This window comes from Lutra lutra, chromosome 18 (genome assembly GCF_902655055.1).
Source record: "Lutra lutra chromosome 18, mLutLut1.2, whole genome shotgun sequence".
Taxonomy (NCBI): domain Eukaryota; kingdom Metazoa; phylum Chordata; class Mammalia; order Carnivora; family Mustelidae; genus Lutra; species Lutra lutra.
In genome coordinates, this window is record NC_062295.1 from 25,726,269 (window position 1) to 25,741,294 (window position 15,026).

The window sequence follows — 15,026 nt, forward strand, 5'->3', positions numbered from 1 at the left end:
GCCCTGTGCTTTAGTCTTAATAGGTTTTGTGTGTCTAGGAATTTGCCCATTTCATCTAGATTATCTAATTTGTTGGTGTACATTCATATTAATCTTTTATAATCCTTTTATATCGGTAGAATCAGTAGTAATGTCCCTACCTATATTTCTGATTTTAGTTATTTGAGTCTTTTCTCTTTTTTTCTCAGGCCAGAGGTTTGTCAATTTTGTTGATATCTTTGAAGAACCAGCTTTTGGTTTCACTGCCTTGTGTTTTTTTTGTTTTGTTTTGTTTTGTTTTGTTTTTTTCCTATTTTTCTATTCTCTATTTCATCTCTGCACTAACCATTATTATTTCCATCCTTTTGCTAGCTTTTGGTTTGGTTTAGTTTAGTTTTTTTTTTTTTTTTCCTCATTCCTCAAGTTGTAAAGTTACGTTGTTCATTTGAGATCTTAATTTTTAAAGGAAACATTTATAGTGATAAATTTCCTTCTTAGTATTGCTTTTGCTGTATCCCCTAAGTTTTGGTATGTTGTGTTTTCCTTTTCACTTAGTCTCTTAAGTATTTACTAATTTCCCTTACGATTTCTTCTTTGATGGACTGGCTGTTTAGGAACGTGTTGTTTAATCACCACAAATTCATGCATTTTCCAGTTTTCTTTCTGTTACCGATATTTAACTTCATTTCATTGTGGTTAGAGGGATACTTTATATGACGTTTATCTCTTAAAATCTGTTTAGATTTAATTTGTGGCCTAACTATTGTGGTCTGTCCTGGAAAATGTTCCATTAAAACTTGAGAAGAATATGTATTTTGTGTTATTGGGCAGACCGTTTTCTCAGTTCTAGCCAATTTATTGTGTTGTTCAAGTCCTTTGTTTCCATACTTCTGTCTGATTGTTTTATCCTTTATTGAGAATGGGATACTAAACTCTCCAGTTATTGTTGTAGACCTGTCTATTCCTCCCTTCAGTTCAGCCAGTATCTGCTTCATATATTTTGATGATCTGGTACTAGATATATAAATGTTTGTAATTATTGTGTCTTGCTGTATTGAACCTTTAATTAATATAAATTGTCCTTCTTTCTGTCTTATAATCTTTTTAATTTGAAGTCTCTTTTGTGTGATATTACTGTTGCCACTCCTACTCTCTTTTGGCTGCTGTTTGCATAGAATATCTTTTTCCAACCTTTCATTTTCAACCTCATGTGTCTTTCGATATAAAGTAAGGCTCTTATAGAAAGTATATTGTTGGAGTGTGTGTGTGTGTGTGTGTGTGTGTGTGTGTGTGTGTGTTTAATCCACCCTGCAAATCTCTGATTTTTTTTGAGTGGAGAGTTTAACCCATTTACATTTAAAGTAATTACTAATTTAAAAACAAAAGGGACTTAGATCATTTTGCTCTTTGTTCTTCATATGCCTTATAGCTTCTTTGTCAACTCCTCGTAGCATTTTGCAGATATTATTCTGTTGTCTTCCAGCATAATCTTCTAGAGTCTTTCATCATTAATGAGCTGTCTGGTATCATTCTTCAGTTTGGTGTCTGCTGATAAACTCAACAATCAATAACATTTATTAAGGTCACTTTGATAATGCTGTGTATGCATTAATTCATTTAATTTTTAGAAAAATCCTATGAGTCATAAATACTACTCTTCTTCATATTCTAAGGGAGATATCTCAGGCTAAGAAAGCACAAGCACAATTAGAATTCAATCCCAGATATTTTGAAATACAAATGACATGATGACCATGACAGCATACTGTCTCTCAGGTGCTACAGAACAGTCAGACAAGATAGGGAAGTAGAGGTAGCTGTCTGATGAGACGGCGTAGATCCCCACCCCACTCACCAAGAAGCAGTTTCATGGATCCCCTTCAAGGTCAGCTCTGAGAAAGTTTTTGCCCCATTTGAGGCTCACAGACTCCTCCCTCTTGCAGTCTGTAGAGGGAGGGAAGGAAGGCCTGTCACTTCCCTGAGCCCTCCTTTCTTGGAGTAGGAAGGGAATTGTCTGTCTCCACTCAGGGCTTATGCAGTGTCCTCCTAACAAAAGCCAATGACAGAATATATTACCTTCTGTGATACATGTGGAACTGGTGCTTATCAGAGGCCTGGTTGCTTCCAGTAATTACATTTGGAAAAATGTCAGAGAAAATTGGCATTTTGGTGACTCTGGTGACATTGCTGAGAGGACTTAGCTCAACTCCAACAAAATTATAGAGGAAGGTTGAAGTTCCAGAAACTGAGTTTCCAGATTTAAAAACTTTTTCATTGCACTTGGATATATATCTCGAATTCAAGTGTGTTGTAGTTTTGCTTCTGAATGTGGTTCCTCAGAAAAAGGGAGCGACTCTGCTCGGCACTCCACTGTCGCAGGCCATCAGATTCCCTGTGTGGTCTGTGTGATTTCTCCTTTCACCCAAAGAACAACACACAATCGTAGCTACGGTAGTCAGGAACAAAATTCATATATCTGGGCAATTCAGGTACTACCATAGCACTATTTTTTTGTGTTCCGAAATCACTTCTCCCTCCAACTACCCTGGGATTTCCTCTACTCCTTCCCAGTTCACATCTACTTCTGAGTTATGGGAAGGCCTGGAAGCCCCTCTTCCATCCTCTAACCAGTACTTTCCAGGGTTTGGTTTGTATTAACTATGTCTGGGGGAGCAGACTTGGGAAGTGACTGCCACTAAGGTCATAACTTCTCAAGAGTGTGAAAATTCAAATGAAATGTATGAGTCTCTTTTGTTTGGTTTCTTTTTTATTTTTGTGTTATTCTACTTTGTCCATTGTATGTGGACTTTGAGTTTTGGTTGCAATTTTACCCAAAGAAAAGGCAGAATTTTGCCCTCAGCTTCTAGGAGGTGATTCCCAAGCTTTTGGATCTCCTGCCTGTGAAGATTGTCTTTGTTTACTGGGGGGCCTTGGACCACATCTGATGGTCTACACCAAGCAAGTAAATTAGGGTAGGGCTTTAGATGACACAGTATTTGTTTGACCTTCAGAAGAGCTGGCAACTTGTCAGCCACACCACAATCAACTATGTCTATGTGACCGAGTCCCAGGCAAAACTCTGGACATTAGGGTGTCTGGATGGCTTAGTTGTGTGAGCATCCCAGTCTTGATTTTGGCTCAGGTCATGATCTCAGGGTTGAGATCGAGCCCCAGGTAGGGCTCCGTGCTGGGCGTGGAGCTGCTTAAATTCTCTCTCCCTCACCCTCTGCCCCTCCACCGACCTCCCCTGCCTTTTTTTAGATAAAGATTTTTATTTATTTATTTGACAGAGAGAGAGATCACAAGTAGGCAGAGCAGCAGGCAGAGAGAAAGGGGGAAGCAGGCTCCTCACTGAGCAGAGAGCCCGATGCGGGGCTCGATCCCAGGACCCTAAGATCATGACCTGAATTGAAGGCAGAGCTTAACCCACTGAGCCTCCCAGGCACTCCTGCCCACCTCCCCTTTAGAAAACAACAACAACGAACTCTAGACATCAAGGTTCGGGTGAGCTTCCTAGGCTGGCAATACTCCGTGCTGCTTCTTGCACGTCACTGATGGCTGAGATGAGCTCCAACCACTCTTCCAGAGGACGACTGGCAACTCCACGGATGGCGCTCTCCTGAAGTCTGCCCCATGTGGCTCTTCCCTCGGCTGATTTTGATCCGTGTCCTTATGCTGTCATGAGCCATACTGACTATAACAGCTTTCATTGGATTCTCTGGGTCCTCCTAGTGGTTTTGTCAAACTGAAGATGGTCTTGGGAACCCCTGAATTTACGATTGGTAACAGAAGTGAAGGTGGCCTTGGGAGCTCCTGAACTATGAAGCGGTGGATCTATTTTCAAATCCGAGACTCCCTGTTTCTCGTGTTTCTTATCGGAAGAAGAGGGTAACTCTGTTTCCAGGGTTACTGTGGCGGCTAAATAAAGTGACAGGTACAGGGCAGCTAGACTAGTGCCTTGCCTGTAATGGGGCTATAATAAAGGGTCTTCCCTAAGGTGCTGATGATTTGACTTTTCAGCAGAGAATACCACATATCCTGGGCAGGAGAATTTGCACAAACTGTTGCCACTGGTGATATTAATCAGTAGCTCTTGATTTGCTCTTTTTGGCTCAGATGCAGGATTTCCTGCACTCTTGGCTGGGTAGACATTTGATGCCTTTGAATGATTAGAGCTTTTCCAGAAGCTACAGAGTATTTATCATTTAGGAGCTGGTATAACTTCGGCACAGCATGGTTGAGGCACAAGATGGACAGGCCAAATGGTGAGAATTTTTGTATGTGGCATTTTGAGTTTGACGTGGCTGTGGATATTCCACATTGACGTCTCTATATGGACGACACTGTTGAAACTAGTGGGAAATCAGTTCTTCACCTACAGAAAACAGAAGAAGTGAGCTCACCTAGACTGCCTATGCTATTGGGATCCAGTTAAGATAATGGGAGGAATAGCTCTCCCTGTGGCACTTGTATTTTTTTAATTATTATTTTGCCAGAAGGGACAAAAGCTGTGTACATAACACAGAATACTCAAAGGCAGAGCCAGCTAACGCTCGAGGTCCGCATGTAAGTCTTTCATCTCCCTGCATTTGCCTTGGAGCAGACAGTTTGCTGGGCTGTATGTGGGTAGAGAAGTAGTGGACAGCTTCTCCACACGTGCACACTTTATGTTGAGGAAGGTTGAAGGACGTGAAGAATGTGGAGCACACGGATTATTTCCTGTAGCTTTTAGACCGGTTAAGCAAAGGGAGTTAATGCAGGAATATTACACTTAAATAGATCCGGGGTGGGGGGGGCGCCTGGGTGGCTCAGTGGGTTAAGCCGCTGCCTTCGGCTCGGGTCATGATCCCAGGTCCTGGGTTCGAGCCCCGCATCGGGCTTTCTGCTCAGCAGGGAGCCTGCTTCCTCTCTCTCTGCCTGCCTCTCTGCCTACTTGTGATTTCTCTGTCAAATAAATAAATAAAATCTTAAAAAAAAAAAAAAATCCAGGGGTGAGAAAAATCTCTTTGCCCTCCAAGCCATTTGAGAGACACCCTGGTGATTACGAGTTCTGTTGTTTTTCCGGCTTGACAGCTGACGGTGTGTGATAGCGTAACGACCACAGGGCTTGAACACCCACAGACTGGAATCTTGGCTCTTCCACACAGAGGATAGGACCTTGGCATATTTGTTACTTGGCCGTTTTGGACTTTTGCCCTTGTATTAAAGACGAGAGTCCAACCACATGAGTTTGTTTAAGGGGGTTACGCAAGCTAGAGAACCAGACGTAGTGCCTCGTGCTCAGTAGGACGCTTCATAAATGGTGGCCACTACCGTTGTCATGCAGGCCTCCCCTTTCCTCCCCGCCATGTTTGCTGGTTCGGTTGTTAATACTCTTCCTTGGCATTGAGAGATTGGTCGTTACTACTTAAAATTTTGCTTTTTAGTTTTATCAGAATTCTACAGAGACAGTTTAAAAAGTCAAAGTTTATTACAAAAATCAGCAGTTCCTCGTATTTTCCTCAAACATAGCTCCTTCTCCTCTCAAGCAACAACCACCTTCAACTTCTGGGTGATTATTTTGGTATTTGTCTTTACATCTCTAAATAACATGCTTAATATTGCTGCTGTTCACTGTTTTTTTTCTCATTGTCTCTTCATACTATGGAAGATGAGATGAGGCTTTTCCCCTGCCCTTGCTCACCACACCTTCCCTGTGTGCACACAGTAGTTTTACGCGTTACAGGACCAGATGGACACTGTTCACTGTGGAGCAATACAGTCATCTATGGTTGCTGTTTGTTTCCAGCGTGCCTTCTGGTTTCCGTAGACTTAATATTTACTTGTTTTTTCTTTGTCTAGATTTCTGTATTCTTTAGCTAAGTGATCTCTCAAATTCTCTGCCACCTGTATCTCCTCTCAGATGGGCTGGGTTCTCTGTCATGTTCATCTATTTATTTATTTAAAAAAATTTTTAAACTATTTTAATTCAATTAAAATAGTTTATATTAAATAAATAATAAATAATAAAATAGTTAATATTAAATTAACATAATTATCAGTTTCAGAGGTACAGGTCTATGATTCATCAGTCTTACATAACACCCAGTGCTCGTTACATCACATGTCCTCCTTAATGTCCATCACCCGGTTACCCCATTCCTCCACTCCCCTCCCCTCCAGCAGTCCTGTTAGTTTCCTATGATTGAGTCTCTTACGGTTTGTCTCCCTCTCGGGTTTTGTCCTGTTTTGTTTTCCCCTCTCTTCCCCGATGGTCCTCTGTTTTGCTTCTCAGATTCCACATCATTGAGATCATATAATTGTCTTTCTCCGATTGGCTTATTTCACAGCATAATACCCTCTTGTTCTGTCTACGTCGTTGTAAATGGCAAGCTTTCGTTTTTTGATGGCTGTGTAATATTCCTCTGTGTGTGTGTGTGTGTGTGTGTGTACCACATCCTCTTCATCCCATTCATCTGTCCATGGACAGCTGGGATCTTTCCATGGTTTCGCTGTCGTGGAAGTTAACAGCTGTAAACATTGGGGTGCACGTGCCCCTTTGGATCACTACATTTTTTTTTTTTAAAGATTTTATTTATTTATTTGTCAGAGAGAGAGGGGGAGAGAGAGCAAGCACAGGCAGACAGAATGGCAGGCAGAGGCAGAGGGAGAAGCAGGCTCCCTGATGAGCAAGGAGCCCGATGCGGGACTCGATCCCAGGACGCCGGGATCATGACCTGAGCCGAAGGCAGCTGCCTAACCAACTGAGCCACCCAGGTGTCCCTGGATCACTACATTTTTATCTTTGGGGTAAATACCCAGTAGTGCAGTCGCTTGGTCATATCTATTTTCAGCTTTTTGAGGAACCTCCCTACTGTTCTCCAGAGTGGCTGCACCGGCTTGCATTCCCACCAACAGTGTAGGAGGGTTCCCCTTTCTCCGCATCCTCGCCAACACCTGTCATTTCCTGACTTGTTAATTTTAGCCATTCTGACTGGTGGGAGGTGGGATCTCATTGTGGTTTTGACTTGTATTTCCCTGATGCCGTGATGTCGAGAGTCTCCCCAGAGGCACTTTCTGGCCCACCTGCTGTGGATACACAGCTGCCATACTGGGCCTTCCTTGAGCTCTCTCCTGTGTGGGGTGTCTTATTTTGGGGATCCCTGTCTCATTCTGGTGAAACATCACCCAGAAGAGTCCTGAGAAGGGTTGTGTGGAAGGTCCAATTTATTGAGAACTTAAATTCCTAAAAATGTTCTTATTCTCCTTACACACTTGATTGATAGTTCAGCTGGGTATGGAATTCTCTGTCGCGCCGTGGGCCCTGTGCCTCAGCGCCACTGAGCTTTCCGTGTGGTTTTTGAGACCCTATAGGCATTCTGATCCTGAATCCTTTGCGTGTGACCATTTTTCCCTTGCTAGGATCTCCTTTTGTCTCCCTTGTTTTGAAATTTCAATGAGATGTGCCTCAGGCAGTGTGACTGTTCTTATCCTTCCTCTACCCCTTTAATCTGGAAACTCAGGGCTTTCACTTCATAAAATGTGTTTCCAGGATTATTTCACTGAGGATTTCCTCCTTGCTGTTTTTTCTCCTTTCTTTCAAAAACTGGTGTTATTTTAAAGTTAGGTCTCTTGGGCAAGTCCTTTATTATTTATTTTTTTAGTAACTTCTCTCCTGTTTTCTGTCTTTTTACTCTGCATTCTAGGAAATTCTCTTAAAATTTTTTTTTCTTTACTTTACTGTGAACCTTTCATCTTTGCTCCTATAGTTTTAAAGTCTAAGGTTCTTTTCATTCCTTGAGTGCTCTTTTGTATAGTAACTTTTTTATGGATACAGTATTGTCTCGTTTTTCTGAGGACAACTGCTTTAGTTCAGTTGTTTGGGTTTTTATCTTGTTTAGTCTGCTGTTTTCTCCTTGCCTATGCTCTCTTTCCTCTGTTACTTTTTCCCTTTGGCTTACTTTTAGTTCTCTTGTTAGTTCTCTGCTCATATTTAAGTGGGAAACTGAAAAACCTATTGAAAGTCCTAAGCGTATGGACTGGGCTTGACTTTATCTTAGAGAAATCTAGCTGAGTCATTGCCTTGGGAAAACCCAAATAGTACTTTTCAGTCCGTCCTCTTGGGCTGGCCGGAAGGGTCACCGTTTTTCCCCAGGCTGCAGGACTGTCGTGGGTGGGGAAGCGGGCATGGAACAGGGCTGTTCTGAACTCTCGTTTCTGATATGATAGCCCTGTCCTCAGTTCTTCCTGCTACCCCCATAGTCCATGGGTTTTCCCTCTTACTGTCTTATGAGAATAAGCCTCCTGTCTTCTGCTGGGGAGGATGGTTGGGCAGCTGCTCAGCGGTATGAAGGGAACTTGGGATTCTAACAGTTTCTTACATAGAATATAGACCTGCCTTTGGGGCTTTTTTGAGGGTGTGGGTTGAAGGTGGTGCTTCTTCTGCCCCTACTTCCCGAGGTGACTGTGCCACCAGCTCCCAGGCCTGTGGGGAATTCTGAGGCATAAGGCCGGTGGAATCCAGGATTTGCTGGTTTAAGATGCCCTAGGGTCTGCTAAGCCAGTTGCCGCCCATCCGTCATCATTGCAGCTTCTAAAACGTTGATGCTGTTTTGTCCTCTCCTGGTGTCTTTGCGTTTACAGCTTTATGTATCTTTAGATGCACCTTCGGCGTCACTCTCGCGGGATTTCAAGAAGTGAAGTACAGGCACGTGTTTTTCTGTCATCTTGGATGGACGCTTTTTAGACACTAAAGTAATAAAGAGTCTATTTGCCATTATTCTGTTCAGTGACATTTTCCCTCTGTGAAAGAGAAAATAATGAGGTGAGACCCCGGCAGCTGCCGTTTGCTGTGGACGGTGGGACCGTAGCCCTGGCCCGCCTGCCCTGCAAGGCCGCGGAGCCCAGCTCTTTCAGCAGGGCCGGCTTTATCCATACCTCATTGTGCTCGTGTGTGTTTTTGAGCTTCTGAGCGTGTCTGTAATTCTGCATAGAGTTGCCTCTTCCCTTACTGCTGGGTTTGAGGAGTTCCTGAAGCACGTGACGTCCCGTCTCGGCATACTGGACCTCGGATTTTGTGATTTGCGGTTTTACTCTGGTTTGCGCATCTCTGTCTTTCAGCACGTCTCTCTGCCGGCGCGTCAGCGCTCGCTCTTTCAGCTCCCGCCTTTCCCAGAAACAGTTTGACTTTTTCTGAGTTATTATTTAGAATTATTCTGATTGTCTTCGGAGGGGGCATAAATAGATTCATTTTGTCGTAGGAGTCTGGTGGCTTGGTGTTAAGTTGAGAGTCACCCACTGTTCTAGACTATTTGGGTCCGTCCAGAACTCACATGCTGAAGGCCTGACCCCCCCAGGGCGTGTGTATTTAGGACGAGGGCTCTCAGGAGATAATTAAGGTTAAATGAAGGTCATAAAGGTGGGGCCCTGGTCTGGTGGGGTCGTATCCTCCTGAGAAGAGACACCCCCGCACACACACTGCGAAGGGAACCGGTGAAGCCACAGCTTCTGCCGGGCGCTTCGTCTTCAACTTCCAGCCTCGGGACTGTTGGAAAACTAGTATCTGCCGCGTCAGCCACCCAGTCTGTGGTGTCCGGTTACGGTAGATACCGAACAGCTAATGCGCCCGCTTTTCTTCGAGGTCAGCAATCCGTGGTCAGAACGTTAGCTTGCAGTTGTTGTGTCTGCACAGCTGGCGTCCTCCGTTTTAAGCCAGCGCAGAATCCCACCGGCAGAGGGGACCAGATCGTCACCGCATCAGGGGTCAGGGAACCTAGCCGCCTACCGCAAGTGACTTTCTTTTTTTTTTAAAGAAATCATTGCCATTGGCTTGTGAAAGTTGTTTTTCCAGAACGCGCGCACTTGTGTGTGTGTGTGTGTGTGTACTAGACTGAGATACAAAATGTATTTCTTGTTTTAAGTTGTGGTGAGAAAAGATTTTACGTCTGCTGCTGTAGTTTAAGCTAGACTTTTAGTCCCTGTTGGAATACCCGTGGCACGTGATGCTTGTTGGAGTTTGAGGGAAAAGGAAGACCAGGACGACGGACCCCGCAGCGTCAGCCTTTGGAATCCAAAAGAGACCTAGAGATCTAAAGTCCGCAGGACAAGGCGTGGGACGAGAATTCCGTTATCTGTCTCACCCAGCAAGCAAAGCAGAGGGTCCCTAGTAGGGCCGAGCTCCTGGGGGCGTGGGAGTGACTTACCACATCTTCCTCTGCACTCGCATAACCTGACTCGCTAAAACACACCACATTAGATTATAATTATTTTTTAAATGTCTGTGACTGGGCCAAGGCCATCGTTAACACTCCGTAACTGTTACAGGCGGGAGGAAGAGAAGGTAGCCGTCGTTATTTACCGTCACACCGGGAGTGACAGTGTGTACTCCTGCGCTAGCCGGAGCGTCACCCGGTTGCAGTAAGGTGTGAGCGTGGCACCTCCTCTTGTGACGACACTGCGAAAACCACACTTTCTGTGCCACGGCGCCGACAGCAGCAGCACCGCATCCCCGGGTGTCAGTAGCGTAGGTGGAAGTTTTCTCCACTGTGTGGCCTTCCGGATTTGTTAGACGTCAGGGGAACGGGGCCGGGCCCTTGTGTCCCCGCAGTGCCAGCATGAATTCATAAATGACGAGTCCGCTACAGGCACAGAGGCGACAGTAGTAGTGTCGGGCCGGGGGTTGGGGAGGTCACTACAGAAGCAATTCTAGTACGTCGTTGGCCAAGGTCGGGGGAGTGAGGTCCTGCGGCGGGTGAACCGTCGCCGTCTGAGGGGTTCGGGAAGACTTCCCAGAGCAGAGGGCGTGTGTGGGGGGCCGTGAGGCATGAGGAGATGTTCGTCAGACGGAGGGAGAAGGACAGGAGTCCCGTGGGAGGGCGGTCGGCTCGTGGAAGGCCTCAGACGGAGGTTTGGTGTTTACGCGGGAGGCTCCCAGTCGGGCTCGTTCCGTGTAGGCGCTGGGAGCTCAGAGTCTCGGTCTGCAGGGGGTGGGGGCGGCCAGACGGGGATCAGGGGACCCATCCGCAGGGGCGCTGTCGCGGGGGCCCGGGAACGAGGGCCCGAGCTACAGGCCTGTGTCAGGACCACAGCGATGCTGCTCACGAGGAGTCGTGGGACCGGACGGCGTGCAGGTGTGAGGGCCCGGGCGGGTGCGGCTCCTTTATCTCTGGAGCTCGGAGGCTCCGGACCAGGGCTGCCTGGTGGCATTTGTGGCGGCAGAGGACAGGAGAGCGCCTGTCCCCGGAGGGAGAACGGTGGGAGGGGGACGCGGATTTTGTTATCACAGGGTGGAGCGCTCATGGAGGCCCGGGGCACAGCTCAGAGAAAGGTCTTATCAGAAAGTAATTGCTCAGGATTCGTAGATGGACTGAACTTTGCCATTTATTTGGTCTTTCTTCCCCACTAGAAACCTCTTAGCTGTTGGGTAACAGAATCAGATGTCATTGAAATTCGGCACATTTTAATATTCCGAATCCGGGCAGCTCTACATTTTCAGTGTTTTTCTCAGCTAGAACACGAAATTGTTACTTCGCTTGGCTCATAATCAGGGTTTTTGGAAGACAGCAGCTTCCAGGATGACTTTCCCGGTTATAAATCGGGCACTAGGTGTTATGCATTCACACGCGGAGTTCCAGAAGAGCGGCTTTGAGTCCGAAGCCTTCGTAGTGCAATGAGTGATCCCTTCGGAGCTTCCTCGACTCGTTTTCTGTTTTCTTCATTCCTGGTCATCATTCGACAATGACTTTTGAGAAGCAATTTTCTGAAGAGTCCAAATTGGATTATTCCCTTTAGTGAATTGAAATCCTTAACGAGCCTTCCACTAACGAGGAGCTGTATTCATGTTAGGCTAAACGGGCCAGTTGGAGCATTTAGTCAGCGTTTCGGAATTAGAAGTCATTGATTAAAGCTTCCCTCATCACTCGGGCCGGGTTTAATAATACAACGGGGCCCACTAGGTGCTGCTGACAAACCAGGCAAATTCACGGCAAATAAAAAGTGGCAACAGCAGGAATTAGAAATCAGCTCATCCATTAACACATGGCAAAGCCGGAACAGTTTAATTAACCTTTCAGTGACGCTGCTGAGGACGAACTTGACGTGCGGTTCCGGGGCGAGTTCTCTCCTCAGCCCTGGGGTCTCCCCGGCACAGCACGGCGGCATGTCATGCTCTGCTCTGCTACGGAGCCGGATCTGAGCGTGAAAGAATTTTCTTCCACTTGATAGGGCGAAGAGAAATTCAGGCTTATTTTTGAATTTTTAAAATATTTATTGTGATTATTTTTTAATGGATGTTTCTCCTTCTGACCCGACTGCACTTTTCTTCTCCAGTTTAAGGTCGGCGGCGAGTGGTGGACGTGGATCGATTATGACCGCTTCCAGGAGCTGGTGCGGGAGTACGAAGACAGCGGGGGCTCGGCCACCTTCGGCGCACGGGATTACACGGCCAGAACTCCGCGCTGGGCCGTGTTTGGTGCCCGCGAAAGAGGCTTTGATCCCAAGGACACGAGATATCAGAGAAAGAACAAGTCGAAGGACATTTCCGGATGTTGAGATTATCTGGCTGTGGGGCGCTGAAGGACGAGCGCTGGCGGCCCCAGAGGGTTCTCCCTCCCGCCCCCCACCGAGGTTTTTCCAAGGACCCATTACCGGAGACCTGTCTCACGCAGAGGAGGCTGTAAGGCTCATGGGGACGCGAGTCACGTCCGGGGTTAGGGAGGCAGCAGCTCCGCCATTGCTTTCCGGAGCCCAGGCCTCTCCTGACCTGACTCCCCAGAGGACCGTTGCAGGGCAAGCGCACTGTCCTCAGAGTGAGACTGATGGCTTTGAATTACAACTTGTAAGAAGCCGGAAGGCTGGTCCTGGGCTGTTGTAGGGAGCGAGTACGTGTTCCTCTTCCCCTCCTGGGCTCTGGGCCTTTGTGGATTGTTCCCCTCCGAGGTAAGTGGACCTGCTCCCTCCCGGGCCGCCTGCCCTGCTTTGTGTCTGGAATAACGCCTCCCGGGAGTCATTCAAATTGCCGTAATTCTAGACTGTTTTTAATACTACACAGATTACATTAAATTTTTGCTTAGTCCCAGCCCTTTATGACATCGAGCGGATGTAAAAGTCCCGACGCCTCCCTCCTCGTGCAGATCAGATCGCCTCAGAAGGAGTGAGGGCCCCGTTGGCGTCTGAGCTTCTCCCGCGGGGGGTGTGCCCTGTGGTGCCCTGCAGGAGTGAGTCCCCAGACAGGCTTTGAGACCGGGTGCCGTTTGCTTTTGGTTTAAAAAGTCGGTGCTTCGGATTGCATGGAGCACTGGGTGTGGTGCAAAAATAATGAATACTGTTATGCTGAAAAAATAAAAAAATAAAAAAAAAAAAAAGTCGGTGCTTAAGCCCCATCCTTACCCACAGAGCTGGTCCCCACTTTCTTTCCCCTCTGGTAGCCTCCGCTGTACACAGTCTGTTCTTAGGGTTCAAGGTTTTTCTAATTGAAAACGTCATTAAATACTGAATAATTTTTTAAAATATCATAGTTATTTAAAAAAATTCTCTATCCTAAAAATTTAATTAATAAAATCTTTCCTAAAGACTAGAATTTCCTCTTGAGTGTTTATTTTAAAGATGCTTCTAGCCCCGTGGCTGGAAACCCTGTCAGAGTCGACCTCTTCTTTATGTGTCAGCTGTGGTTGTAAGCCCTCTGGTTTCTGCTAAAGTGAGATTCCCAGATAACGAAACCTGCCTCCTCACTCAGCGGAAAACCAGGCTCGGGATTGCTATCTGCGCGACGTGGCGGGGTCACCCAGAAACCCTTCGTTCTTCTCGAACGCACGTCCACACTCATGGGTGGTCTCCTGTTCCGGTGACTGGGGAGACAGACGAGACTGGACTGGTGCAGGCTGCTGAGGCAGGATCTCACCGAAACCCAGATGGGTTAGTGTCCAGTGAACAGAGATGGGAAAGCACCCTGAAGTAGAATGAAGTGTTAGGAAAGCAAGTGCTCGGGCTGAGCGGGAGGCCAGCGGCACAACACGCAGGGCTGTGGACCATCCTCCGCCTCTTTTTCAACCATGGTAAGGACCTCTGCGAAACCCTTTTCCCTCTCAAACAAAGAAAATATAGGCAAAGTGACTAAAATCAATGAATTTTAGAATTTTGACATTTAGGGCGCCTGGGTGGCTCAGGGGGTTGAGCCTCTGCTTTCAGCTCAGGTCATGATCCCGGGATCCTGGGATCGAGCCCCACATCGGGCTCTCTGCTCAGCGAGGAGCCTGCTTCCTCCTCTCTCTCTGCCTGCCTCTCTGCCTGCTTGTGATCTCTGCCTGTCAAATAAATATTTTTTTAAAAAATGTTGACGTTTAACCAGACCAGGATTCTGGTCGGACCTGTCGGGGTAGGGGGGGTCGGTCAGGCTAGGATTGTCCTTAGTGAAACCTCAAGGTGAGGGCAGTTAAGTCCCCAGGGGACAGCCACTCTGTTTCAAGGGCTTGTCAATAGGTGAGGAATTTTAATGATTTTCTTCTGCCTCTGTTTCCTACATCAGCTAAACTTGAGGTGGGATGGCCTTAATTTTCTCGGCCTCCACACTTTGGGTAAATCCTGAGTATTTACTATACATTTTACAAGGGTGATTTTTTTTTTTTTAAGATTTTATTTATTTATTTGACAGAGAAAGATCACAAGCAGGCAGAGAGGCAGGCAGAGAGAGAGAGGGAAGTAGGCTCCCTGCTGAGCAGAGAGCCCGATGCGGGACTCGATCCCAGGACCCTGGGATCATGACCTGAGCCAAAGGCAGTGGCTTAACCCACTGAGCCACCCAGGCGCCCCAAGGGTGAATTTTTTGATACATGCATATATCAATGTATATCAATGAAGCTGTAAAAAAAGCGAACCCTGAATGTGTATTAAAACCAATATAGCATAAGAGAAGCATCATAAATCGATGGGAAGTTGGAAGAAAAATAATTCAGTTATGTTCTTTATACTAAATACTAGGAAGAGTTAAATGAAACAAAAAGGTCCAAAGAAACCTTAGGTGAAAGAGGTCCTTCTTGACCAGGGCTCCCAGACTTTCTCCTGCAGGAGAGTCA

At 46.4% G+C, this 15,026-nt stretch overlaps 1 protein-coding gene across 4 annotated transcripts in view; it reads left to right on the plus strand.

Moving 5' to 3' along the window:
* The window catches only part of LOC125090423 (S-adenosyl-L-methionine-dependent tRNA 4-demethylwyosine synthase TYW1-like), a 204,761-nt gene extending 191,230 nt beyond the window's left edge, over window positions 1-13,531 (plus strand). For all 4 annotated transcript variants that reach the window (XM_047713084.1, XM_047713085.1, XM_047713087.1 and 1 more), the window contains one exon: window positions 12,286-13,531. In XM_047713084.1, coding sequence (XP_047569040.1) covers window positions 12,286-12,507 — 222 coding nt within the window. In that variant the 3' untranslated portion in view covers window positions 12,508-13,531. The remainder of the gene's footprint in view (window positions 1-12,285) is intronic.
* The last annotated feature ends 1,495 nt before the right edge of the window (window positions 13,532-15,026 follow it).